The 26,845-nt window shown below is 34.6% G+C and overlaps 1 protein-coding gene across 21 annotated transcripts in view; it reads right to left on the bottom strand.

Annotated features, from left to right (window-relative positions):
* PDLIM5 (PDZ and LIM domain 5) overlaps window positions 1-26,845 on the bottom strand; it is a 220,600-nt gene that overhangs the window by 85,683 nt on the left and 108,072 nt on the right. For 5 of the 21 annotated variants that reach the window (XM_078445867.2, XM_078445869.2, XM_078445873.2 and 2 more), the window contains 6 exons: window positions 13,871-13,913; window positions 11,870-12,288; window positions 5,410-5,424; window positions 3,001-3,018; window positions 2,572-2,744; window positions 2,178-2,214 (listed from right to left, as the gene is read on the bottom strand). In XM_078445867.2, coding sequence (XP_078301993.1) covers window positions 2,178-2,214; window positions 2,572-2,744; window positions 3,001-3,018; window positions 5,410-5,424; window positions 11,870-12,288; window positions 13,871-13,913 — 705 coding nt within the window. Of the gene's footprint in view, window positions 1-483; window positions 1,617-2,177; window positions 2,215-2,571; window positions 2,745-3,000; window positions 3,019-3,830; window positions 4,445-5,391; window positions 5,425-8,895; window positions 8,913-11,869; window positions 12,289-13,870; window positions 13,914-26,845 lie in introns of those variants that run through there. The other 16 variants (XM_060654610.3, XM_060654611.3, XM_060654619.3 and 13 more) reach the window with 10 other exon arrangements.

Here is a 26,845-nt window from a genome sequence, read left to right as displayed (position 1 = left end):
CTAAATTTTAAATAGTAATCACTAACCGAAATTAATGTTAGTTTCTCCAAATTATCAGGCAGTTGACCTAGTCTATGATGATATCAAAGCAAAACAAAAAAACAAAAAAACAAAAACCTGGAAAAATAAAAATGCCCTGAATGGGGGTGCCTGCCTGGCTCCATGGGTATACAGCATGCAACTCTTGATCTCAGGGTTGTGAGTTCAAGTCCCACATTGGGTATAGAGCTTACTTATAACTAATCTTGTTACTCACGTAAGACATTATGTTAAATAACATGACAATTCAGATACAAAAAAAAAAAAAAAAAAAAAAATACAGGGCTTTATCATATTCCACACTCATTTTAGCAGCCTCGCAAAATTAAAAATGTTTTCTGAATGAAATGTCAAGAGAATTATTTATTTTATGTAAGTGGTAGTGTAACAAGTCTTAGATGACACGATTACTAGCTTCATGGAAACAGAAAACAATTACAAAGCTAAGTTAAAGGCAACTTTATTACAGTACTTTTCCAAACTACAAAATGCATTTATTATTGAATGTATGACTAATATATAATACATTATATTACAAAACAGAAAGCATTTCTGGTCAGATGTTAGCTTGCATGTATTGCCCAAAACATAGTTTCCTAGGAACAGCAGGAACACACAATTGTTTATTTATCACTCAGTAAAATACTTCTCTGATGTCACATAAAGAATCATTCATAACTTATTTTATGTTCATTTAAAAACAAAGCAAAATTATCTTTTCTATTTCTTACTAGTTAATGCCTGGAAATTGTTTATACCCTAAAAACATCCACCAGTTTAGAAATATTTCCTTTGGTAACAAGGAGGATTTTTGAAACTAACCAAACCAAAAGAACACTCTATTTCCCCATTGCAAGTAGGGGCAGAATTCTCTGCTTTCCTGTAATAGGAGCCAAATTTGGACCTCCTCCTCTTCAGAGCTATCCTGAGTACCTGCTTTAAAAAAAATACCCAAATCTACAACAAACTATTCTAATACAGTCTTCTCTGTTTTCTCTTATCTTCTGACATTTGCTTAGGAGTAATTTACAACCCACGTTGAACATTATGTAATAATGAATTTAAAAGTAATCTTAGGAAATGTAGTAACAAAGGAAGTATTTTCCAAATTAGACAAGGACATTATTTGCTCATCTGTCTCTGCTTCACACAACCAACCAAATTCAACTTACAGAAAGAATTCCTTTTCCAAGGTCACTACCCTAGTAACAATGGACACCGATGGAAATCCACCGAACAGATCCAGTCCCTTAATTTGCTCTCTTGGTTTAACATTTGTGAGCTACTGATTAGCACAAAACAAATTCATCTTCCTCTTTTTCACAACAGCAAGAAATGGTTAGAAAAGTATAGAAAAGGTTTCTATTTTTTTTTTTTTTGTAAGGCAAATTTAATACAGATTTTGCTATGAGGTTGGAAAAAAAGAAAAACTGAATGAAAAGGTATGTGCTGGCTGCTTGGGGCAGGGGGCAAGACTCATAAATCACTGTACGTTAAGAGCACGTGCTGAAACTTCATGGTGCCAGTCACGTAATTTTGTGTATTTGGGACTAAAGACGTGAAGGGGTATCTTTTCCCTGTGGAAATAAAAGAAGAAAAGAGAAGAAGAGAAAAGTGATAGAAGAGTCATAAGAAAGAGAAAGAAAAAGTTTCTACACTTAGATCATCATGCAGAAAACATGCTTTATAAAAGCTTAATTTCATATAGCTGTTTTATTTAATAGCAAAGATTTTAAGAGTAGAACATTTTAATAAATGCAGACATTAATCTATATAGCCCTCCTGGAAACATCCACTTTTATGCCCAAAATGAAATTACGACAAGACAACACATAAAACTCATTCACAGAGATCTGTAGTGTTAGCAAAGCATCCCCAAATATACTCCTCTGCCCACTTATTTCTATACTAAAGGAAATTAACCTTACACATGAAATCCAGAAATATCTACTAATTTAAAAATCCGTAAGTTTTCTAAGTCCCACATTTAAGTCCCATAAAAGACACCGAAGTTAAATGCTTAGCTTCTAGCTGCAAACACAAAACGCCATACCATTACACTTGAAACTATGAAAAAACAAATTGAGACCATTCAGGAAAGGAAAGCATTCAATTTACCAAAAAAACGGACAACTTACTTTGCCTTCTTTGTATTTTCAGTTTCCGATTCTTTCACTGAAATATAATAAGCAACATCCAATATTAATTTACTTTTTTAACTTGAAAAATCATTTAAGCAATTACCTGTACCCATCAATACCAAATGGTCAAGTTGCACAGAGCCACTAAAAAACATTCGAATCATGCTGTCACCAGCTATACTATAGTCATTGCTGCTACTACTGCCAACACTTTGCAGCGTGACCTTCCTGGGCTGGCTTCTTATTTACATCACCCATATTATGCATGGCATAGTTTAAGTGTAAACTGCCTCAGGAAAATTACTGTTTCCCAATAATTGCCCATCTGTCCGAATGCTATTCTCTATGGCAGAGAACATTCACCTATCAGAATCCCTAGGTATTCACTTACGATGTTCAGTCCCAGTGATTTGGGCGAGGATTCGGAAAGAGCGAGACTGAGTTGTTCCAGTCCTCGGACGCCAGTCTTCAGTGTCCTCCATCAGTCTCTTCTTGCTGGCATCACTGTGAGTCGGTATGTGATAAAACTCCGTATTGCGCTCCACGATGTGTTTTCTTGGTGGACTAAGGTTAAGAGGGAAAGAAAGAATTAAACACTTTTAAATTATGTTAAGGATAAAATATCCTCTGCCAAATAATTTGTAATTAATACATTCAATATCAATGTTCTTTTTTATATCTTATGCTTTTCCAAGTGCATTCAGCCTCAATTTTCTTAAAAAAGCATCCTTCTAAACTAGAGTAGACCCGCTTTATCTTTAACTAGTTAAAAAAAAAAAAGGTATTCACATGTTAACATAATATTCAAGAAAAGGGTTACCGTTTAGGTGGAGTTTTCCTTTTAATTGACAGAAGAAGGCAGCAGAAGAGAGATTCCATGCATAAAGAAAAGGGAAAGAATAAGAAAATAAGGAAAATAATGAGAACTGAATAGTCCACAGTAGTTAAAAAATTTTTTGAAATTACTTGTATTGTTCTTATATCTATCTTATGCCTAACAAAACACAGATATGGACTGTATTCATTCACAACCACCGTTAAATATCAATAGGTTGCAAAAATGTATTGGTTTTTACAAAATTAAATGAAAAATCTTCACTAGGCCCGGGAACTAAGAATGGTTTAGTACAGGCTAAGACAGCAATTCCAAAATTTCCAATTTTGAAAAGGGTCAGAACTGTTACTTTCTACAGTTTTCTCATTCCTGTGTATAGATAACCCTCATCCTGAATAAAGTTGTGTGCGGGGTCAGCACAGAGAATAAGAAGTGTAGTATATCAGAAACCAATGAAATATTTATCAAAACACCAAGATGTAAATCTTGGCTCTGTGACTTTTTTAGATATGTGATTTTGGACAAGTGAATCTCACTGAGCTTATTTTTTTTCCTTTATCAGATAAGAATATCACATACAAAGTAGCACTGTTCTGAGCATTAAATGAAATAATAAATGTGAAAGGGATTTTGTACACTACAGGGCTCAAGAAATTTGAGTTTGTTAAGAACATTCATTTTTCTATGAACAAAGCATAAATATTAAGGAATTTATAATATATATTAACATCCTAACCTAAGATCTACTGAAGGTAATGAACACTACGTTCTCTTCCTCTACCCACCCCCCACCCCCAAATATGACAAATGCAAACCTTTGGAGTCTATGAGTGTCATTTCAGGAGAGAAAAAGGAGCCCAAGTCTCGACTAGCAGACTAAGATTTGAGAAGAGAAAGGGCTCAGAGTGTCAGATGTGGGTGGCAACATCTGCTGGGTGTAACTCGCTGCTCAAAAATCACAGTACTGTCAGAGTGCCACTTGACTGTTGTCATTTGAATAGTCACACTATCAAAACTGTCTCAGTACACTGAAAGAATTTCTGCCCAGTGAAGAACATGATAAGATTAATATGAACAATGGCTTTAGAAACAGATAATAGTTTCAAGCACTACATTCTTCACTTAGTGTGTGTTTTGTGCAAGTCATTTAACTTCTTTAAATCTCAATTTTACTCATCTGAGAAAGGGGGATTGTATCCTTAAAGAGTTGTTTTGAGGAATGAATAAGTAGACAGTGTATGTCAAGTGTTTTCCAAAGTACCTAATGCATAGGAACAATCACATAATGTGTTTTCTTTCAGGATTAGTAAAAACATCATTTGCGATGCATATTCTAAGATTATGGGTCATCAGCTTACATAAAAAAAACAGAATCAATAATATTTACACATAAAATCAGTAACATTTATAGTTTATGGTAGAATTCTAAGATTCTGTAAGTGAAATATCTAATATTTTACTAATTACTAATTTACGTTTACTTTGTTTTAAACAAGACCTAATCCTTTTTAAAACAGAATTTTAAAAAATTAGAATAGGCAAAGAGCACTTCATAAACACACTGTATTTGGAAGATATAATTTCCTAAACAGACAACACTTTATCTCATGCAATTACGTGAAAAATTTTATGTTTAGCTATGAAACTTACAGTTTAAACTTCTCTATAATTAGTTAGTGAATGTAGTTTACTCTTAAGTGGTGCCAGTTTCCAGTATAAAACTCTTTTATTTTCTACAAAAGATTTGGTCTATAAAAATACAAAACAATAGTGTCAAGCTAAGAATAAGTACACTAAGAATAATAAAATGACACCACTTAAGAACACTTCTTAGCCATGACATACTTGCAGGAAGCATGGTACACCTTAGACTCTGATATTCACCACGGCTTAAGGCCTTGTGTTAAGTGATACGAAGTTTCTAAACTCTACACTCTGATGACTATGATTAAAGGAGAGAATAATCTCGATTTTATTTTCAAAAATATATTTGAGATAGAACATAAATTTAACTATCAAGAGCAAATAATTTATTTCAAAATGTAGATATTCACAATTAGCAAGTTTACATTCAAATTAAAAAAAAAAAAAATTAACAAGGAAAGCCCAAACGAGGTCACTAACTCCAGCATACACTGTCTACAATACTTATTTCCCTGAAGGTTCGGCTTACTAAGTTTTTTCCACTGAAGAAGTGGAAAACACACCCACTGATTTATATGAAGTTCTCTAGCAGGAGAAACATGTTTCCTATGCTCCTTATAACATATGTGAAAATTCTTGCAAAAAGACACTAATAAAGTTTGCTGGTAGTATTAAACTAAAAGCAGGATGGAAAGTTACAGAGAGACAATGATGAAAATTACAAAAAGGAACCACTGATTAGGTACTTACACGGTGCCAGGGTTACTGAAGGAGGAGTAATACATACAAAAAAGATGTGACAGAGTAGATAAGACATTGATGTTCCCAGGATAAAGGAAAATAGACACAGATGAAGCAAAGAAAAAAAGAAAAGAAAGAGAAAAGAAAAAAGATGAGAAGAAAACAAAAAGGAAATAATGAAATTTAAAACAATTAATTTACATGAAGATATTACACAAACATCATGCTTCAAAATAAACATGTAAACACAGACAAAAATGAACACATGTTAGTCAAAATTCTGTTACACTGTTAACAGAGAAAGATCCACTGTTTAAAAATATCTCTAGGTTTATATAAATTCTTTTTAGCAGGAATCCAAATTCCTATTACGTTCCTAACAAAAGGCAGAGAATAAAATAATTATTAGATGTCATATGTAGAAACAAAACATTTTAGAATCACTTAAAATCAGAGCAGAATAAGAGAAAGTCTTTCACTCACATAATATATGAAGTATATATTAATAGCAAATATAACCTTCTAACAAAAATTATCCCGAATGATTAAAATAAAAACTTAAAAAGCCAAAAAAAAGAAAAAGAAAGAAAGAAAAGGAAAAGAATCACTATATTTTATACCTGAAACTAACATAACACTATATGTTAACTAACTGGAATTAAAATAAAAACCTAAAAGCCAAAGAGTTATCCTGAATCGTGTATTATAAAGAAATAATATGCTAGCCTATTTGATGTTTTCTCTTATTTTTTAAAAATATGATTATAGGGGCACCTGGGTAGCTCAGTCAGTTAATCATCTGACTTCAGCTTAGGTCATGATCTCCCTGTTCGTGAAATTGAGCCCCGCATCAGGCTCTATGCTGACAGCTCAGAGCCTGGAGCCTCCTTCAGATTCTCTGTCTCCCTCTCTCTCTGCCCCTTCCTTGCCCATGCTCTCTCTCTCCCTCTCTCTCTCTCTCTCTCTCTCAAATATATAAACATTAAAAAAATTTTTTAATAAAAATGTGATTATAATAGAAAATATAGGCAGCATACTGGATCACCCAATTTTCATAATCTCCTCTGTCATTACCACCACTCTTACTGACAAGCAAATCCCAGTAAGTTCAGAACAGATTTGTAGGAACCCATACTTTTGTATTATCAGTTACCTACTTATTGCTCAGAAAGGCATGTCTGATATGATCTAGTAAAGGCACTACATTAATAACATCTGAAGAAGAAAAACCTCAAAACATAATTAATTCACACAGCCTATTAACCATACAATCATTAAAAACAAGTATATTTCTATTCTATTATGAAGACTGAAGTATAAACTCTACATAGTTTTCGAAAACACTGTTGAATCAATCCTTCTGCCATGAAGTTTAGTCAGAGTAACTAGTAATTCATTTTGAACATAGTGACAAAAACTGCCTACCAGTTTTAATACCAACACTGGCAGTTAGCTGTATTTGCTACAGATATATCAAAGTCAGCTTCATAAACTCAACAGAGGGCTGAGTTTCACTGAATAGGGGTGGGATGCCAGAGGTAAGCTGATCTCAATATTTACAGATACTTACTCTTCTCTAGCCACAATGCAAAGCATTCTTTCCTCTGCGTTACTATTTTAAATAGCAGGTAAGTAGTTTTTCAAAATAACCTCCCCTAAACTGAATTTTAGACATATATTTAAACCTTTTAAAGTTTAGGGGAAAAGTTTTATATTAACATGAAGTTGGGAGAGAAACATTCTATGGTGTAGTGAGTTGCGGCAGGTATAGACTTGACTGGTTTCAACCTAAAGATGCCAATTTGTGTATGTCGAATAAATATTTTCACTTATTTCAGATAATGTGCCCAAGAGGAATGGCCCATGATATACTGCAACAGCTTTTGTGCCAATGTGACCATGAGAAGACCAGGCTTCTCACCCTGGCTAAGCTGCCCACCTCCCTTGTGCCCTGAACAATGTGCAATCTACAGAAGCCTCTTTCCTCCACAGTGGAATGGACTACAATTTCCCATTCTTTCAGACTCCTTCTATAGGCATATGTTTAATATATTTGAAGGCACTCTGCAAACCATACAAACAGATTTGTTGTCGGGGTAGATCCCCTAACTGCTTGTTTAAAAAGAAAGTACTATCAAACCCAACTGTAGGTCAGGCATATCACTCATCCAGACTGTCCCAACCCATTTAAAAACAAACACCAGTTCAAAGTAACAAATAAGCCAGGGTCACAGTCAGATGATGCACAGGAAGGCACAGTAAACTGGCTTCAAAAACCCTAGGCTTGAATCTTAAATTACTTACAAGCTGCATGACATGAGAAAATTAAGTAACCTGTCAGGATTCAATTAAATTGAACTAAATCACGTAGGGAATTGAGAAACACCTAGAATAGTGCACAGCAATCCCTAATAAATTAACGAATTTACATATTTAACCTAAATGCTTAAGTTTATTTCTCCAAGGCCCAGTTTTTGCCCTTTACAAAGCAAATTGTTTGTTACACTGGAATTTAGTAACTAGTCAAAATCCTTGTGTGTAAGAATTTAAGTAATAAATTAGGGTTTGAGGATGTTTCACTAGTATGCTGATACACTATATTCCTATGTGTATATAACATGGAACTAATTATTCAATTAGTGGGACCACAGCCACACTGGAACAAAGGTTCTAGTAATTTGATTGTTAATTCTCTTGAATGTGTCTAAGATAGTTAAATATTCCGTATTTCCCATTCTAATCTACAACGTAGATAAATTTCAGCACATGCTCAGAATAATCGTAACACGAAATTAATTTAAGTCCTTATCTAATGTGATTTTTATCTATTTTAAGGCTATTAATCCCCAGCCAGTTTACCATCAATACCAACAGACACAAAAGCATGGTTTTAAAGTATACCACCATGATGCCCAATGTCTATGTCGACTACCTGTGACATTTAATAAGTCAGTAACTATCTCTCTTAACCAATTTCAAAGGTATGTATAAACTTTCTATTATGCAGTGGCACACAACAGTACACAGAAAAGTCTAAAACTGTCAGCAACGTTGTTTAAAAAATAAAAACGGTTCTTAAAGACTTTACCTGGGAAACACTGGTTTGTTATATGAATTTGGAAACCAACTCAGTTTTATATATGCTATTCACTGGTGGTACATCTGTTTATGATTTCTCTTGTATCTTTCTCTTTATCTTCTAATAGTCTCAACCCACACAAATTACATTCCCCAAGCATTATCTCTTGTAAACCACTACACAGCAAACCCCACATATATTTTATGACAAAAGTTAAACACGACTACTTTTTACCATAAAGCAATTCACTACAACATAGCGATGCAAACCAAACTTATTGAAAACACTAAATATGGTTCTTCTAAATGACAGCTATTTTGCAAAATGTAACTCAATTTTGCAAAAATCGGACACATTCATGCTATTTACTCATATATAAATCACCATATTTCCTCTCCAGTAATGTGGATACTAACTTTGTCACTTGTGTTTTCTGTAAAGAGAAAAGCATTTAAAAATATTACTACCGTACCATTATATTTTGTATCTTCCAAGGCCAAGTTCTTCAAAATAACACATTGGAACTGTTAGAAGAAATTGATTGCAGTCCAACAAAATTGAAATTAATAAAGGATACATGAAAGACTTACCTCTTTAAAGCAGTGGCACATTATAATGCAAGGGCACATGGAAAGCGAAAAGGTAAATTACTTAAACTGCTTGATGCAAAATAGCTTTCCTTCTGCTTTGGAATATAAAGTCCCATTTTGCTCTAAGTAGAGTAAGTGGGGAAAGGAGTTAGGAAAATAGCAAGTCCAGTAATTTGTATATGTAGAAGAAAGATTAAAAATTTCCTAAAGGGCCCTGTTCATTATTATCTATAAGAAGGAACAAGAATACTTACATAGTATTGTTAAAAATATTCTAAAACTATCAGCATAATTATAGACCTCATACTTTACAATGAATAACTATTTCTCAGTAATAATGCATAATGAAGACATACTCTTTTTGTGTCTTATGTTTACTAATCCTATATAAATTTGGGTGAGATGCCTATCAAATTGGCATATGAGCCAGTTACTTTAAATCACTTAAGGACTAATAATCTTTCTGCTTTGAGGAAAAAGACAACTTACAAATTTAGCTTTATACCCTTCTGAACTCTTTAAATTTTTGGTTCCTGTAATGTATTATTTTTAAAATAAAAAGTAATTAATAAAAAAGTAACAACTCTCAACTTTGAAAGGGTTTTTTTGCATACCTTTTGTAATATTATAAAAACATGAAAAAATTACTAATCACATAATTACTAAATAGTCTGACAATGATTTCAGAAAAAACAGTTTGATTCCTGATGAAGGAAATGCACTCGTCAACGCACCTCTGCAAAATGACTCATCATTGACTAGTAAAGTGTCTGATCTATTTTTTTGATTTCTCTAATCTAAATGTAGTGAGAGAAATGGCACGGCAAATGTGTCGTAGAATTTCACAGACACCACAGGCACTCTGTTTTCAGGTGATCCAGTTTTCATTGTCCAACATCTGGTCATTTGAAATCGAGCTGTTTTAAAATATACCCAGTTTGCAAACACAAAGCTGTAACTTGCTTGCTAATGATGCCAAATATGTGATAACCCCTTTTCTCCTGAATCTTGCACAGACCTAGACACAGGCACAGGCTCGGCAATCACATGTCCATTGATTAAAAAGCCATCCCCGAGGCCCTACGACTACACTACTGTCTACAGTTTCATTTTGAAAATAATAAGCTATAAATCATTTTAAGTTTAATCATCCAAGCTGTAGTTATAAAACAAAACTTTAAGCTTCATATTCATAGTTCCATGTTTTAAATGAAGTACCCACTTCCATAACCTCAATTTACTTTTACCTCTACAAGTTTCCATTCAGAAGACTATCTTATAAAATTTCAAGATATGTTAGTAAGGAGAAAATATGTTTGTTCAGACACTTCTTCCAGGGGACTTTTATATACTGAAACTGGAATTTCATCAACATAGCAAACTTCTGCCCTGAGTTTTCTATGGGGCCAACAATTTGACAGGCTGCATCTTTCTTTCCAGAATATCTACTCTGATTAAAATCTGCTGTCTGAAAAGAGACATACAAAAAAAAAAAAAAAAAAAAATACAACCCAACACTACGTACTATTTCTTTTCCTCAAATAAAAGAAGAAATAACTTGCTTTGAAGGACCCTAGTTTTACTCATATGTATGTCAAAACTTTAAAAAGCCACCCACAACCACAAAACCGTATGTTGGGACCAGTAGCTGTTCTTCCAGACCTCCGGCTCTTTCTCTCAGCAGCAGCCTTGGAGATCTGCCACCTTCCATTTCAAAGCCCCAAGGTTGCCATGGCAGCAGTGCTACAGACAGCACAGCCCCTTCATTACACGAATTAACATTCGGAAGGGATTACCTCAGAAAGGACCTATCCACGCAATTATTTTAATTATACTTCCCTGGGAACTGGCATTGGTAAAAACCATCATGCATGCAGATGATTTCCCTTTTAAAGCACGTTTTTGTCACAATAAATCTGATCAAAATGATTTTACACAAATGACTTTGGCTTCAAGTATGGTCACTGAATTCCAAAAAGACTAAAATGACCATCTAGAGATGGAGGCTGCTGAAAATGGACTTCAATCTTTTAAAAAATACCTCAAAAAGGGAAAAATCACAAGGAATGGAATTTTTAAAACTTCCACTGACATTATGTATTTAGTTTAGTACCCACTTCTGTAAATCCATTCATTTTAGAAAAACCTTTACAATGAAAATATTCCCTACTTTGCTTCTGATGTTTGTGATGCATCCTTTGATGTTATTGTTCTACCATTACTGTTTGCTTTTACAGACTAAATTCTAGCCTAAGCTTATCTGAAAAGAATGTTGCTGGCTATCCGACCTAAGCTAATGCATCATACATAGACATGAGTCAAAACTAAATTTGTTTTCTGTCTTAAGACTACTTCCCAAGAAAAAAAGCTTTTCAAACTCCTCACTTCCTCTCTCCTTAGGGTGAGATACATAAGCTGACACAACTTTAACCAGTCTGTTTAAACTTTTGGTGACTAATAAAAGGACGGAAAAATTGAGAAAGAAAGATTCAAGCTCTGCCTTGCATTATAAGTGCCAGCTGCTCCTTGTTATGCCAGGACTTGGAGAAAGAGTTACAGAGCATGTTACATGGTTCATAACATATCAAAATGCATATTTAGGTTTTGGTTAACCTATAATTGCCTTGCAGAAAGTGCTGTACATATATAATATAAAGCCACATGTTAATGAAGCAAATGAAACTTCATCTCCGTTCCTTCAAAGAACAGCTGATTGGGGGCGGGGGAATATAGATTATTTCCTGGAAACTGCCTGAAAGAAGAGTTTGGATAAGAGCAGAAAGCACCCTTGGCCACCTACCCATTTTGCTGTTTACTGTCACCCTGGGATCCTCTTCTCTGCCCCTCTGCTAGCTCCTGAGCAGTCTCGGAACACACGCTGGTGACTGTGGGCTGCCGTGGGACATTAACTGCAGGTTTACCAGCGCTCAGTGCAGACGAATGCTGGTCAGCACTAAGATTGGCATTAGCATGCAGTCCAGATGCAGCGAATGAGGGAGGAGTGACAGCAGCCATGGGTGGAGGGGAAGCGTGTGATGAAGTGGTCGCATGGGGTGGGGTGAAGGCAGACGATGGTGACGGGATGGATGTGACTTTTGGTGAAGACACAGAACCAAAGGGTCGTGGTGCCTTATTGTAGGCCGTGTTGGTTGTGGAAGTGACTTTGGACACAGCAGGAGATGGAATGGGCACAGGTTTAACTACTTCTTTAGGTTCTCCCTATGTGAAATAAAAATAAACACACACAAAAACACACCATATACATGCAAGATAGATTCACTGAAAAGAACACACAGCTGGTTTTTAAAAAGACAAACACAATCGTGTTAGCAGCCCAAACTTTACATGTTTCTAGATAAAAACAATGAGCATAACATGCATGCCAACTGGTCCCAACATGCGTAACATGATGCACACGATGAGTATATTTTTTATAAAAATGAAATAAGTTTCAAAATATTTAGGAACTCAGAGCAGGACACTATCAAAAAGACTAAACACGTCATCATACGTGTCAATATACACTTTAAATTTTCCAAAAGGAAAAAATTTAAATACCCCACAATAAACAAAATATTGCCAAAGGAAACATTTATTTTAAAATATCCAGAGTCTTAATTATAATTTCATCTTTTAAAAATGTTCACTCTCCAGAGTATAGATTTTTGACTCATGAGGAAACTGCAGCACATTTTTAAGTGTTCAATTTTTTTAGTATGCTAAAATGGAAGAACAAAGACCATTTTCATCTAACTCAGAAATGTGCACATTCTGATGAATCATTGTGAATGAATATATTACTTAAAAGAAAAATGTCAACAATCCACCTGTTTCTCTCTCTGGAATGTTTTGAGATATTATTTGGAGATAGAATAAAATTCTTTCCCTTTTCCAAAATAAATAGTTAATAGTTACATGAGGAAAAAAATGATCTTAGATGTTTCTTCATTGCCGTTTCTCAAAGAAAAATTAACTACTAAGAAAGGTCAATTCCTCCCAAAATGTTAATTTGTATTTGCAAATCCCTATTCGAAAGAAAGTGTAAAGTTAAAAAAAAAAAAAAAAAAACAAGTTTCTATGACATTCATAAATAAATACCTACTCATCCTACCATCCCAAAAGAAAAAACAATCGATTTTTTAAAAAACTTACAATGTGGCTCTATTATATTTAAAAAAAATAAGTAATAATCTAAATTAATCTTTTAGAAATAATAAAGCTAATTGAGGGGGGAAAGTAACTTAATGTCTCAGCACATCAATATAAAGAATTCAATAAAAAGGACAAGTGAAATAAAGGGGAAAACCCCCCAAAAGTATAAACCAGCTGTATGCGAATAATGGTTTGGGACATTTTGAGGATATATATGAGAGAAAAAAGGTACTTGCCAATAACCTAATCCAAAATACTCTAAAAATGCAATTAAAAATCTATTAATATTACTAATAAAATGTTATTAAAGACTTGTGATACTGATTTTCAGTATACATTTACTTTCTTTAAATTATGTGACTTAAGATAGGCAAATTAAAAGTGAACGTGGATGTAAGAAATGTGAACATAAGTTACTGATAATATATGGCCCTGGAAATCATGCTTTAATAATATAGGTACAATTACAGACTCTAATTATGTGTTGATTTCCATCCCTCCGCCCCCAAATCTTTAAAGGAAAAGAACTGTGAGGAAAATTATACTGAAACTATAAATTGTCACTATGGCCTGAGACAGGAAATGGAAATAACAGTGATCCAGGAAGGACTATCAAGTGGTACCTAGCGATATTAGATGAGAAACATACCTTTTGAACGGGGACTGGCTCAGGCTTGGGTGTAGCAGAGGCCCTGAAGAGAAAAAAAAAAGAAAGAAAAAGGGGGAAAAAAAACCACATAAATTTTTGCAAACATCTAGTTAATGGAATTTTTATTAGTATATACCTTAACATACCATCAGAATTTATAGCTTCATAATTCATAATCTTGACTATTCATAATCTACTAATTAATTAACTCATGTAACTCAAAATGCTGCAAGTACCAACATCCTTAAACACTAAGTATTCGTTAGTTCTCTACTTACTCAAATGAGGAAAGACAAACACCAATCATGTTTCCTAATGCATCTGTGTTTAAGCTTTCAAGTAAGGTTATTCCCCACCCAAAAGGGAAAAGTATAATAAACATGACTTTCTCATCCCTGGGAAGTTGAAATACCTTATCTGAACCTCTGTCTCCAATAGTACCTGCCTTTTCTCCTACCTAACATCCATGAATACGTCCACAGGATATCGGGTCTCTACGAAGATACTGAATAAATTCTGGTTGAACTCGGTCACTAAATGAGTATTTATTTTGTATTTATATTCTTACGTGTTTATGCAAGTTAATATTTGATACAGTAAAACTAAACTGTAAGTTCTTCCATTAGGCTATAATTTCAGTGAAGAAATGACCATGCCCCATTTGTGTGTCTATATCAGCACTGTGCCTGGCATGTAACAGGTCATCAGTAATGAGTGTGAAAAGGAGAGAACAAGGAAAGAAGGACAAAAATCCATGCATAGAACCTACTTCAAAATTCAAATGAAGTATTTTCGATATATGCTTTTTCGTATTATTATTGTCATTTTAATTAGCACGGACTAACAGTAACAATAATTGACTTAGAACAATTATCTCATATAATCATGACAAATTAACCAAAGTAGCAACTATCATTATCCCCATTTTTCAGATAAGGTATTTCAAAGTTTACAGTAAGTAAATTATATAGGATAGAACTTATATATACTTATTATATATTGCAATATACGAGTTGTAGTCAAGGATAACTAAATGATTGGGAAAGCTAATAACTTAAAGGCTATTTACCCAGTCTTTTTTTTTTTAACGTTTATTTATTTTTGAGACAGAGAGAGACAGAGCATGAATGGGGGAGGGTCAGAGAGAGAGGGAGACACAGAATCTGAAACAGGCTCCAGGCTCTGAGCAGTCAGCACAGAGCCTGACCCAGGGCTCGAACTCACGGACCGTGAGACCATGACCTGAGCCAAAGTCGGACCCTTAACCGACTGAGCCTCCCAGGCGCCCCATTTACCCAGTCTTAAAGTACATATTATGTTTAATAATACCAGAAGCAATGTGACTCTTCTTATAATACAAGACTATAGATAAGATATCAAGTACAAAATTCAAGAAATGTAACCATAGTAAGTAAATAAGTGACAACAATTTTAAGCTACAAACCATGAGGCTGTTTTAGTTACAGAGATAACAGGTAACTGATAAAAGAAGCTAGCACAGGATATTTGATCTCTATGACTATAACCTAATAATGAACTCCAATCAACATTTTTTAGCAGAAACTGAATTTTCCAATAACAACTAATTTGATTAGTTAGGGCAAGCACTGACTGAAAAATTGGCTAACCTAATGAGGCTACAATGGATGCTAACACTCGATTACTACAATATAGAATTATACTCTGTGAAGTTGCATAACTTTCCATGTGTACTCTCAAATAGACTCTCAAATTTCTTTTAGCTTATAGGGCTGTTATAATAAGCAAAGGAAACAAGTTCAAGTACAGAACAGTGGAATCTTCCTTTCATTGAAATTTCACAATAAGATGTAATCACAAAGGATCTACTTATTAAAACCACCCAAGATATTATTGGAAGCTTGCCATAATTGGATGGTTTCCTTTTTCATCTGGACACTTAAAGGTGCATGAAACTATTAGCAATCTAATAACAATTTATAGAAAAGAACATGATGTTTAACAGTCACCAAGTTTCCAAACAGAATAAAATACATATACCCTATGTCTATGAAAACAAACCTCTCAGTCTTTTCTAGGTGTTACTTCGTAACCAATGTTAGCAATAACAACAAGAATCTCAGAATGGCTAGTTTTCATTAATTTTGGAGTCCAACCTCTTTTTTGTTGAGAAAGCACATAATAATAATGAGTCCTAAAATACTTAGTGGACTGAAGGTTCTAAAAAAATACTGCTTGAAATCTTGTATTCGCAATAGAGCTTAAAATCTGAAACTTGAATGTCTGCCCTGCTTGCTTTCTGATAAAGTCTCACAAGTGCAATGACCCAAACTAAGACAAGCAGTCAGAAAAAAAATGGACAACACACCCTCAAAATTCTGAAATTGAGTCCATTACACATTAAAAGCACAAATATAATTTTGTAAATAAAAAACAGACTTACTCATAATGAAATGTCAAATAGTTGATACTAGATCCAATAGAAATTAGCTTCATGGGTTTTTATATATATAAATAACCTCAAATGAATCATAAAATCATCAAAACTGTATATTTCCTTAAAGTTACTCAATCACATGACAAATTTTATATAATTTTATATATTTTTAATTTATATATAAATGTTTAAGTATATTTATTTAATGTATTTAAGTGTAATTACATATTCGTGACACTAAAACTATTGTGGTGTGAGAAATTAGAATACACGACAAATGAAATCTGCAAAATTAATGAACAGCATTAGTACTACTTTAAAAAATCAAACTTTACAAATTATTACAAAATAAAAAAATAAACATATACCATCTTTTGCTCTCAGACGTGCTGAGATTTTTTTTTTAAATGTTAATACATCATGTTTGTGAGAATACATATTGCTGGGAGAACTATACACTATTAAAGCTCTCTTGAAAAATAATTCGGTGTTTATTTATAAAAAGCCTTGAAGACCACTCATGCCCTTTGAAACAATAATAGTCAATTTCTGGGAATCTATCATAAGGAAATAATCCGAAGTATGTAAAAGATTTTATGTATAAAGATATTAATTCCCTACAGGATAACTTATAATAATGAAAAATTGGAAACAACTGATTAAATAAACAACAACGAGGAAATGGTTAAGTGCAATATAACCATATGACGAAACATGCAATGATTAAAATCGTTCTTTGAAAGAATCCTGAATTGCATGATAACATGCTAATTTCATGATGTTAAGTGATAAAAGGAAGATATAAAAGAACATATCCAGAATGGTCAGTGCATGGAAAAAAGGAGATGGAAACAGACTTAACATTTTAGTAGCGGCTCTATTTGTTTTTTTCTCTCGTGTGTGTTTTGTATGTACATTCTATGACAAGTAAGACTATTTCTCAAAGTATGTTTCACAGAAAGGTACTTTTCAAAACACAGAACAAGAAAGAGTTTCTGTTACTAAAGATATCTGGAAAACTTAAAGTTACATAATTGTGTTAGCCACAGAACTTCTCAGAGCCTTTAAAAAATTTGAGAGAGAGGGTATGAGTTGGGGACAGGCAGAGAAAGAGAGAGACAGAGAGAGAGAGAGAGAGAGAGACAGAGAGAGGGAGAGAGAGAGAGAGGGGGAGAGAGAGAGAGAGAGAGAGAGAGAGAGAGAATATCTGAAGCAGGCTCCAGGCTCTGAGCTGTCAGCACAGAGCCTGATGCGGGGCTCAAACTCACAGACCGTGAGATTCACGACCTGAGCTGAAGTCAGACGCTTAACCGACTAGGCCACCCAGGCGCCCCTTCAGAGCATTTAAATACCTAAAAAATAAAACATTGCAGATTGTTGTTCATCTATCCCTTTGAACCATGGCATACTAATCTATTTAGAATACTCATTTATTTAGGAAAACTTTCTCAAGACTGGAGTTAGTGGAAAAACCCTCTAGGAAATGCTGTTTTAAAGAAACAGTAAAGAAAGTAAATCTCTGTAAGTCTGAAATGTTTAAGTCTCCTAGAAGCAGCTAAAATGAAGAAAAAGAAACATTATAATCCATACAATCCCCAAAATCTCTTGTCATACAGAGTGTCTTCTTTATCTTCAACTTTATTAATAAGACACCCAGAGATTATGAGCATAATTTAAATCAGTGTTTAAGGGAGGAAAATCCCATTTCCTTCACCAAGCTGAAATATGTATTTCCTATATTCTCTGAGAAACTCCTCATATATGATAAGTAAAACTATTTCTCAAAACTAAGATTTTTAGTTATCTATCTTCACGTTAGACTGAGCATCTGCTGTTTTACTTTAGAAATGTCACACATTACTTAAAAAGTCAATCATTTTAAACAGACTTTTAAATAAAATACATAAGCAGTTTTTAAAACTGAGGTATAATTATTAAAAATCATTCCTACATTTTTTTCTCTTCAAATCCTAGGAAATATGCAGTGAGATGATATATCTCCCTTTCGACCACAGTGATCATCACAAGTGCCTTCAGTGGAGTGTGTGCTTCAATCCAGCAGAGATTCTGGCAATGGCTCAGTGCCATGGGCTCAACAATAGGCTTATTGTTCTCTCTTCTGTTAGTGCAAAGCCACTGTACAGGAGTAAGCCATGATGGTGAGAGACTAGTGCCTTGGCCCAGTACTATCCCTCAGCTCAAGGAATTCAGAGAACAAAGCCATCAGTGTGGCTATAACAATCTATTTTGAAAGTTGACTGATTTTTTAAGAGCAGTATCCAAAATAAAAAATCTCTGATGCACTGCAAACAGTTTCAGAACTTCTGGCCAAACAGTTGAAAGGAATTCTATGACATAATGAATTTTGTTAGAAACTACAATTGTGTGATGCCCTGGTTACAATAATGTATAGGAAAAATAAAGCCATAAATAAGCAATAGCTCTATCAAGGATTAGATTCAAAGGTGTGGAAACTGGGTGCGGCTCTGATAAACCCGAAACAAACAACTGCCACTTGATAATTACTTTCATCAAATAAAACTGCATCTTATGTACACCCAATGAATAGTGTTATATTTAAGTTATATTTTTAATGATTTAATGCATTGTTCTAACATTGCTTTACAAAATAATGTGCTTTGAGTTAATGAAGTCGCCAATGACTGTTCACACTGCTATTTAAGAATGAGGAATTAAGCAACAGAACTAAACTGATAAAGATTATTCACATTACTCATTATGTCTTGGTGACTCCTTCAACCATATCTAATATACTTAACTCATAAACAATCATACCGAAAACAGGAGGATTTTTAGTTCCTCTTCTGTGAGATGAGCTCTATCTAAGTTTCCCACAGCATGGTCATCTTTGGGCTCACTGACCTCAAGACCCATAAACACTAGGGTACATCATTAATCACTTTAATTGCAAAGTTGTCAATTTGCAATAACAAAGCAACTCCAGAGGGGAAAAAGTGAGCACTCAAGTGTGCAGAGAGATGTCTCCTTAAACAATTTCCCCATATTTTATTGTGTACTTCCAGTCTATTCTATTGCAAACTCAAACCTTAAACATTTAAATCACTTATGGCAAGGTATCAGTGCTTTTCTCTAAAGGATGTGGGAATACATAGAGATTAAATTTTCTATAAATAAAAGTACAAAAAAGTTAGGTATCAGTATACCATAATATCTTTTAGCTTATATAAAAGATTGTGCTCACATGCACTCATATACACAGTCTCACTTCCAATTTCTCTCTCACCCTGCATCTTCTCTATCTTACCATGGGAACTAATAGAGTACATGTCTTCCCCTAGCAAGAAAGAAAGAACCCAAAGCTGGACGGATTCTAAACAGTGAGAGGCAGAAGGTAGGAAGACAGAGGTAAGGGAATTGCTTTAGAGCCCCTCTGCTTGGGTTTGGCTTGAAACTGGGTATGGCTCTGATAAATCCAGAACAAGCAATTGCCACTTGATAATTACTTCCATATGGAAGGATGAGGTTTTTGTTGTAAAATCCTTCTGAGATGGTCATAGATGGGGTTTGAGAAGAAATTTTCATCAACCAATTCTAAACCAAGCCAGAGAAAGACAGAGTGAGGGAGCAAGGTAGTAAAGGACCCACATGGTTACACTATTTGGGAGCAGGGCGGGGCTGCGGTCTGGAAGACACAATAAAGGAGAGAGCACTAGGCTAAACTTAAAATGATAAAGTATTTCCCACTATACAAATAATGACAGCATCAGCAAGCATTACATTACATTAACATTTACTGGGACCTTACTAGGAGCTCAATACCGAATTAAAGGCCTTACATACAGTACATTAAGTTTCAGAAATAAAGTCCAGAAGTGTTAAATAATTTAGACTGCTAATGCCAAGATTAATGCCAATGTCCACATTTTCCTTCCTCTATTATATCCATCTCACCCAGAAGGAGCCAACGAATTAACAAATATTTCTTCTTCTCACAGTATGCTGCTTTATTTTTTATGGTTGAAGTTCACAAATTCAATGTTATTAAGATCTTCATAAATGCAAACTGAATACTGATCAATTTGAATAACTAGTTTTGGTGACAGTTTTGTATGTCACTTGATTGACATCTTGCACTTAAGACCATACTTTCATCTGTCCAGTCATCAATAGTTATGAAGCTATAGGCACTGTTCCAATTGTTGGGAATATAGTGATAAACAAGTCAAAGAAGGTCCCTGCCTGGAATCTACATTCTAATGAAGGAGGCAGATAGCAAGATAGTTTCATATAGTGACAAATGCAAAATTTCACATTATTCTACTTGATTCTAGATGGAAGAAATTTATTTTTTTACTCAACATTTATTTCCACAAGAACATTTTTAACAGGGAAAGTTTTGTCTGTCCATTGTACCTCATTTCCACACTCAAAATAACCTCAGAATCATTTTTTAAAAACTGCATTTTTCTAACTAGTATTTATAAAATAACTTCTACCAAAAAGACTGTTAAAGACTGTAACATTTTAGATGTGTTTTGAGTTTATGTATTTATTTTTTAATGAGAAATTTTTATTTTAATATTTGTTTTTTGAGAGAGAGAAAGAGTGCAAGCAGGGGAAGGGGAGAGAGAGAGAGAGACAGACAAAAAGACACAGAATCTGAAGCAGTCTCCAGGCTCTGAGCTATCAGCACAGAGCCTGACATGGAGCTCAAACTCACAAACTATGAGATCATGTCCTGGGCAGAAGTCGGATGCTTAACCGTCTGAGCCACCCAGGTGCCCTGACGCATTCGAGTTTAAATAAAAGGAATTTTCAAAGTTCGGGATAGTATGTTCTTATTATAGGTAAAATTCTTTTATAGTGTAAATACTATTTCAACAGAAGTTTAAAAATTTTTTTTAATGTTTTTATTTATTTTTTTAAGACAGAGAGAGAGCATGAGTGGGGATGGGGCAGAGAGAGAGGGAGAAACAGAATCTGAGGCAGGCTCCAGGCTCTGAGCTGTCAGCACAGAGCCCGACACAGGGCTTGAACTCACAAACTGTGAGATCGTGACCTGAGCCAAAGTCAGACGCTCAACCGACTGAGCCACCCAGGCGCCCCTATTTCAACAGAAGTTTTAAATAAAGAATCTATTTTATATTGCCCATTAAGAAATGGCTAACTTTACTGTAAAGTGCTAGATGGTTGATACTAAATTTAACTACATAGCTCTGTTATCAGAGCAAGAAGGATGATGCAAATATAATTGAATGAACGTGCCTGTGTGCCAATAAAATTTTATTCATATAAACAGGCATGGGCAAGGGGCTAAATTTGGCCAACCTCTGGTTTAGATCACTTCGATGGTTTTGATTATAACAAACTTTCTAGGAAATAATCCTACATGACCACAGCTCTTTTGGACTCTGAGCCTCACAATCATGCTGCCTTAAAAAAAAATAATCCTAATCACAATTTGTTCAGACACTGACAGGTATAAGAAATGAGTTTAGCTTCTCATTAGTCTTTCTGTGGTTGCTACTTGTCAATTCCTTGTAACCCCTCTACCTCAAACTTTCATATTACTTGTAATCGAATGACCCATCTAAACTTCCAAATCACCCGGTTCAAATACAATTCACACCGCATGGCTGGCACTGATACTGAAGCTTGGTGAAGGGACAGGGTTAATGCTGTTTGATTAAAGATGACATTTTAAGCACTATTTTCAACTCCACTACTCAGCACCCTCAATTCATTTGCGAATACATGATAAAGGCTACTAAAAACCTATCTCAGGACACCTGTCTGATTCAGTCAGTACAACATACAACTCTTGATTTCAGTGTTGTGAGTTCAAGCCCCACATTGGGCATAGAGCCCAATTTAATTTTTTTTTTTTTTAACGTTTATTCATTTTTGAGAGACAGAGAGAGAGCATGAGCGGGGAAGGGGCAGAGAGAGGGAGACACAGAATCTGAAGCAGGCTCCAGGCTCTGAGCTGTCAGCACAGAGCATGACGTGTGGCTCTAACTCACGAACTGCCAGATCATGATCTGAGCTGAACAGGCGCCCCAACATGGAGCCTACTTTAAAAAACAAAACAAGGGTGCCCAAGTGGCTCAGTCAGTTAAGCATCTTACCTTGGTTTTCAGGTCATGATCTCACTGTTGGTGAGTTCAAGCCCGCACTGGGCTCTGTGCTGACAACTGAGCCTGGAGCCTGCTTCAGATTCTACATCTCCCTCTCTCTCTTCCCCTCCCTGCTTGTACTCTTGTCTTCTCTCTCTTCTCTCAAAAATAAACATTAAAAAAAAATTGTTTAATAAAAAAATTTAAAAAAACCTCTCTCATCTTCTTCTACATATTCTACTAAATGAAACTATTAGTAATACAATTTTTTAAAAATTCTAAAACAGCAAGGAAAAAGGATACACCATGCATTCTGTAAGAGAAGCTGAAAAGTCAATTTCTTTCTTTCTCACTCTTGTCCACAAAACTCTATACTTTCTTTCTGATATCAGGCATGGATGGTAATACTTTCCGGACTGATGTAAACAACCAATTGATAACAGAGTTGCATTCTCTGAAAACCTAAAATGTTTATATCTTTCTTTCGGCATAATGTTAATCACTTGTATTTAAAATATCTTCTCCTCCAGCTCCAATCAGGAGGAAAAAATGTATTTTTATCAACACAGTACTTCACTGCTAATATAAAAATAATAGGATTTGCAAAGTAAATAATCTGCCTTTGAAAATTTAGGAGTTCCATTTATACACCCACATTTTTCTGGCTCTTTCAATACTACTATTAAAATATCTTTGAATAACAAATGCAGTTAACATTTGTATTAGGAAAATAGGCATCAGTAACAAAATATATGCATAACTGGATTTTCAAAGACTTCTCAAAATGCATAGAAAACTAACTGCTTCACTAAAACCCTGATAAGTATCAGATACTAGAGAATAGAATAAAAGTAGTATAAAAGCAGGCACAATTCATAAACCTAATGTTTACTTACTTTCTTCTTCCATTTAGAAAAGCTTAGAGCCCTAAAAAGACAGAGAGAGCCTGCTTTTCACATTCAGTCTTTCTCTCATCAAGCTCTTCATTGATAGAGGAATTCTTTTAGAAACAGAGAAATAGCTAAATGAAGGTTGCAAGTCTACCAAAAAATAAATTAGCTACTCTACAGTTTCTTTGTTCTTTCTGCTGAGGAACTGTTTTGAGGATAAAATGAGGTCATGACTATAACACACCTCTGTGATTCACACAAACTCAGCAGTGACACGTAGTACTTTTCTACTCCTTATATAGAAGATTTGATCCTACAGCTCTAGAAATTATTGTTTCTTATTACATACTGTTATACTCAAACCGAATTATCTACCAGGATAAGTTTCAAGAGAAAACAACAACAAACTAGATGGATGAAAAAGTATCACTTGTTGACTACCAACAAATGCCAACAATTTCATTTGGCCTATTGAATTATCTCACCTACTCTTCCTGAGAGACTAATATTGTTCTCACTTTAAATATAGGAAACAGAAGCTCAAAGGAGTTAAATAATTTGGCCACAATTTAAATTTCAAAATGGCAGAACCAAGATTTGAACCCAAGTTCTCCATATGCTTTAAAAGCAATTCCAACCCTCTGCCTTTTAAGAATATTATGGAGCCTTCAAACAATTCTTCCATATTTTTCCAGAGAAGAGAAGTATTTTTCCCCATAGCAAAATAAATTTTCTAATAACCTCATTTTCCAGCAGGATGGAGCTGGAGGCTCCTTAATGAACATTATCTATGGTGCTAAACTGGGTGTTCTGCTCAAAATTGCAACCAGCTTCTGAAGTTAGTGGCCATGTAGATCCCGAGATACCACATCACAAGATCTTCCTGTGGGTATGTCAAGAACCGTGTGTTTCTATCTCCTCTTCTTCACCCATCTTAAGAAAATAAAGGAACAGGCCTCATGGTCCCCATTACAACTATCAATGGTGATATGCTACCAATAATGAATCAGACTACAGATCTGATGTATGCCTTTGATATACAGTGGTTATAGTGAGCATGTAAGATTACAAAAATAACCATGATGGTTCAATTAGGTTTTGGCTATATATCATATATACCTAGTTACTGAATATATATCTACATATATAAATATACCTACAAATATAACTAGTCACTGAATAATACATTTTTGATAGTGTTCAATTCTTTTTGAATCAGCTGCTATTTTTTAATAAACACACACACACACACACACACCTTTATGTTATGGTCAGAATCTATTTCCCATTAACCACCAGATTTGTTTTTAGTATGGGCTTCTATATTACCATAAATTATTATTTTTTTTATTTTATTTTTTATTTTTTTTTTGAGACAGAGAGAGAGCATGAGCAGGGGAGGGGCAGAGAGAGAGGGAGACACAGAATCTGAAGCAGGCTCCAGGCTCTGAGCTGCCAGCACAGAGCCCGACGCGGGTCTCGAACTCACGAAGTGTGAGATCATGACCTGAGCTGAAGTTGGATGCTTAACCGACTGAGCCACCCAGGTGCCCCTATCATAAATTATTTTAAGCACCTTCTCATTCCTGACCAATATGTCTTATACGCAATGCCACTTCAAGTTCAAGGGCAGTACCTGTGTTGTAATTTCCTTAAATTAATTTATTTCATTAACTTATTAATTCCACAAATATTCATTGAGCTTGTAACACAGGCGACTATTGTAGGAGGTGGGGAAACAGTAATGAATAAAACAAACTATCTATTGCAAGGGAGCTTACTGTCTACTTGGGAGAGGCAGAATAAAATGAAACAAGTATGTCCACACAGTAATGAGTGCAATGGAGTCTAGTAAAGCAAGACAGGGACAGGGATATGTCATTTTATATAGAGACGGCAGAGAAGGCCTCTACAATAAGATGAAATCTGAGCAGAGACCTGAAGTAGAGAACTCCAGACCAAGCAAATAGCAAGCGTAACGTCTCATAGGCAGGAATGTGCCAGTGAGGCTAGAATAGGGCTAGAACAGCAGGGAGGGTGGTAGAGGCACAGCCAGAGAGAGAGAGAACTGGGAACCAGAGCACATAGGCTACTTTACGCCAATATAAGGACCTGGTCTTCTACTCCTCTAAGTGAGATGGAAAAGGATTCCTAAACATAGCACTTTATTTTGTAAGAAAGTTTAATCCAAATCTGAAATTAAAGATTAAGTCTAAATACAGTGTTAAGCAAAAAATTAGCCTGTATAAGCCTACTTACTAACTACAGAAGAAGGGAAGAGAGGGGGACTAAATCTTGCCCCAAATCTTAAATCTATCAAGACAAACCAAGTACAAATGGAAAACAGCAAGATACCTAATTTGTTCTTCATACATCCAAAGTGTGACATAATGAATGCTCTTTGAAGTTCACATTTGTATGCGCTCTGTCCTATACGAATGAATACTGGAGGCACAATTTTGCCACTAACTTTTTCCAGATACATCTCTTTTTCTATTTTTGTCTAGGCTAAACACACTAGATTGCAACCTTTTTTGTAAAGTGGGTATTTTTAGGTATTTCAATAAAATTCAAGAGGACAAGCATTCCAGTATTTAGCATAGCCTTATTAGGAAAACAAAGTCAGTCGGCTGTCTTGTGGAAAGCACAGGAATGAAAACTTTTCATTCTTTAGAGTCTCAACTTAGGTTTTTCCATTTGTTTAACTCTCAAAAAATAATTTGGGGTGTGTTTAGGTCTTTCAAAAATCTGGACGTAGTTACTCAGAGTCCAGGAATTTAAAAATTAATGATCAACTGTGGCTATTTTAGCCATAGATAAATCAGGTCTATCCTTGTTTACTTTAAAATGATACCCTAATTTCACATTTATCAGTTCAGTAGTAGAATCTTGTCCAACATCCTCATCACTGAATCTCATTAAATTAGTTCAAAGTATTCAATATAATAATAATATCTAAATCTAAAAAAGGAAAATTTAAAGCCAGCAAACATTAAAATATTTGTTCATTTCTTTAAAGTTCTTATATTATTTGTGATTAACTTCACATTTATACTATCATATTGAAAGGACTGAAATATATTCAATCTTTCCTTTATTTATTAAGAAACTATTTTGTTTATAGACACTGAATTTTGTTTTGTAAAATAAAATAGTATTGCTTAAATTTCTGATTAATTTAATGGATTTTGTTGTAAAAACAGGCTAAATTAGAATTCCAAAGCTTCCCACTGTTAACAAAGTATTATTATTTTTTTTTTTAAGTTTACTTATTCATTTTTGAGAGGTGAGAGGGAGAAGGGCAGAGAAACAGGGAGAGAGAGAATCCCAAGCAGGCTCCACACTGTCAACGATGTGGGGCTTGATCAAAGGAAGAAAATCTGGAACTATAGCAAAGTAGCAACACATTCTACCTATTTTACCAAAAAGTAAGCTTCTTATCCTGAGGGAATTCCCTCCTCCACTGTTTGAATCTAATACATTAGAAAATGACCCTCGAATATTGCTTCATAACAGTACACAACTCACAGTGTATGCTGACTATTATACAGGTTCAGTAACCCCGAAGCTG

Source organism: Panthera onca, chromosome B1 (genome assembly GCF_046562875.1).
Source record: "Panthera onca isolate mPanOnc1 chromosome B1, mPanOnc1 haplotype 2, whole genome shotgun sequence".
NCBI classification, from domain to species: domain Eukaryota; kingdom Metazoa; phylum Chordata; class Mammalia; order Carnivora; family Felidae; genus Panthera; species Panthera onca.
The sequence above is the reverse complement of the archived record's forward strand: the minus strand, read 5'-3'. Positions and strand labels throughout refer to the sequence as shown.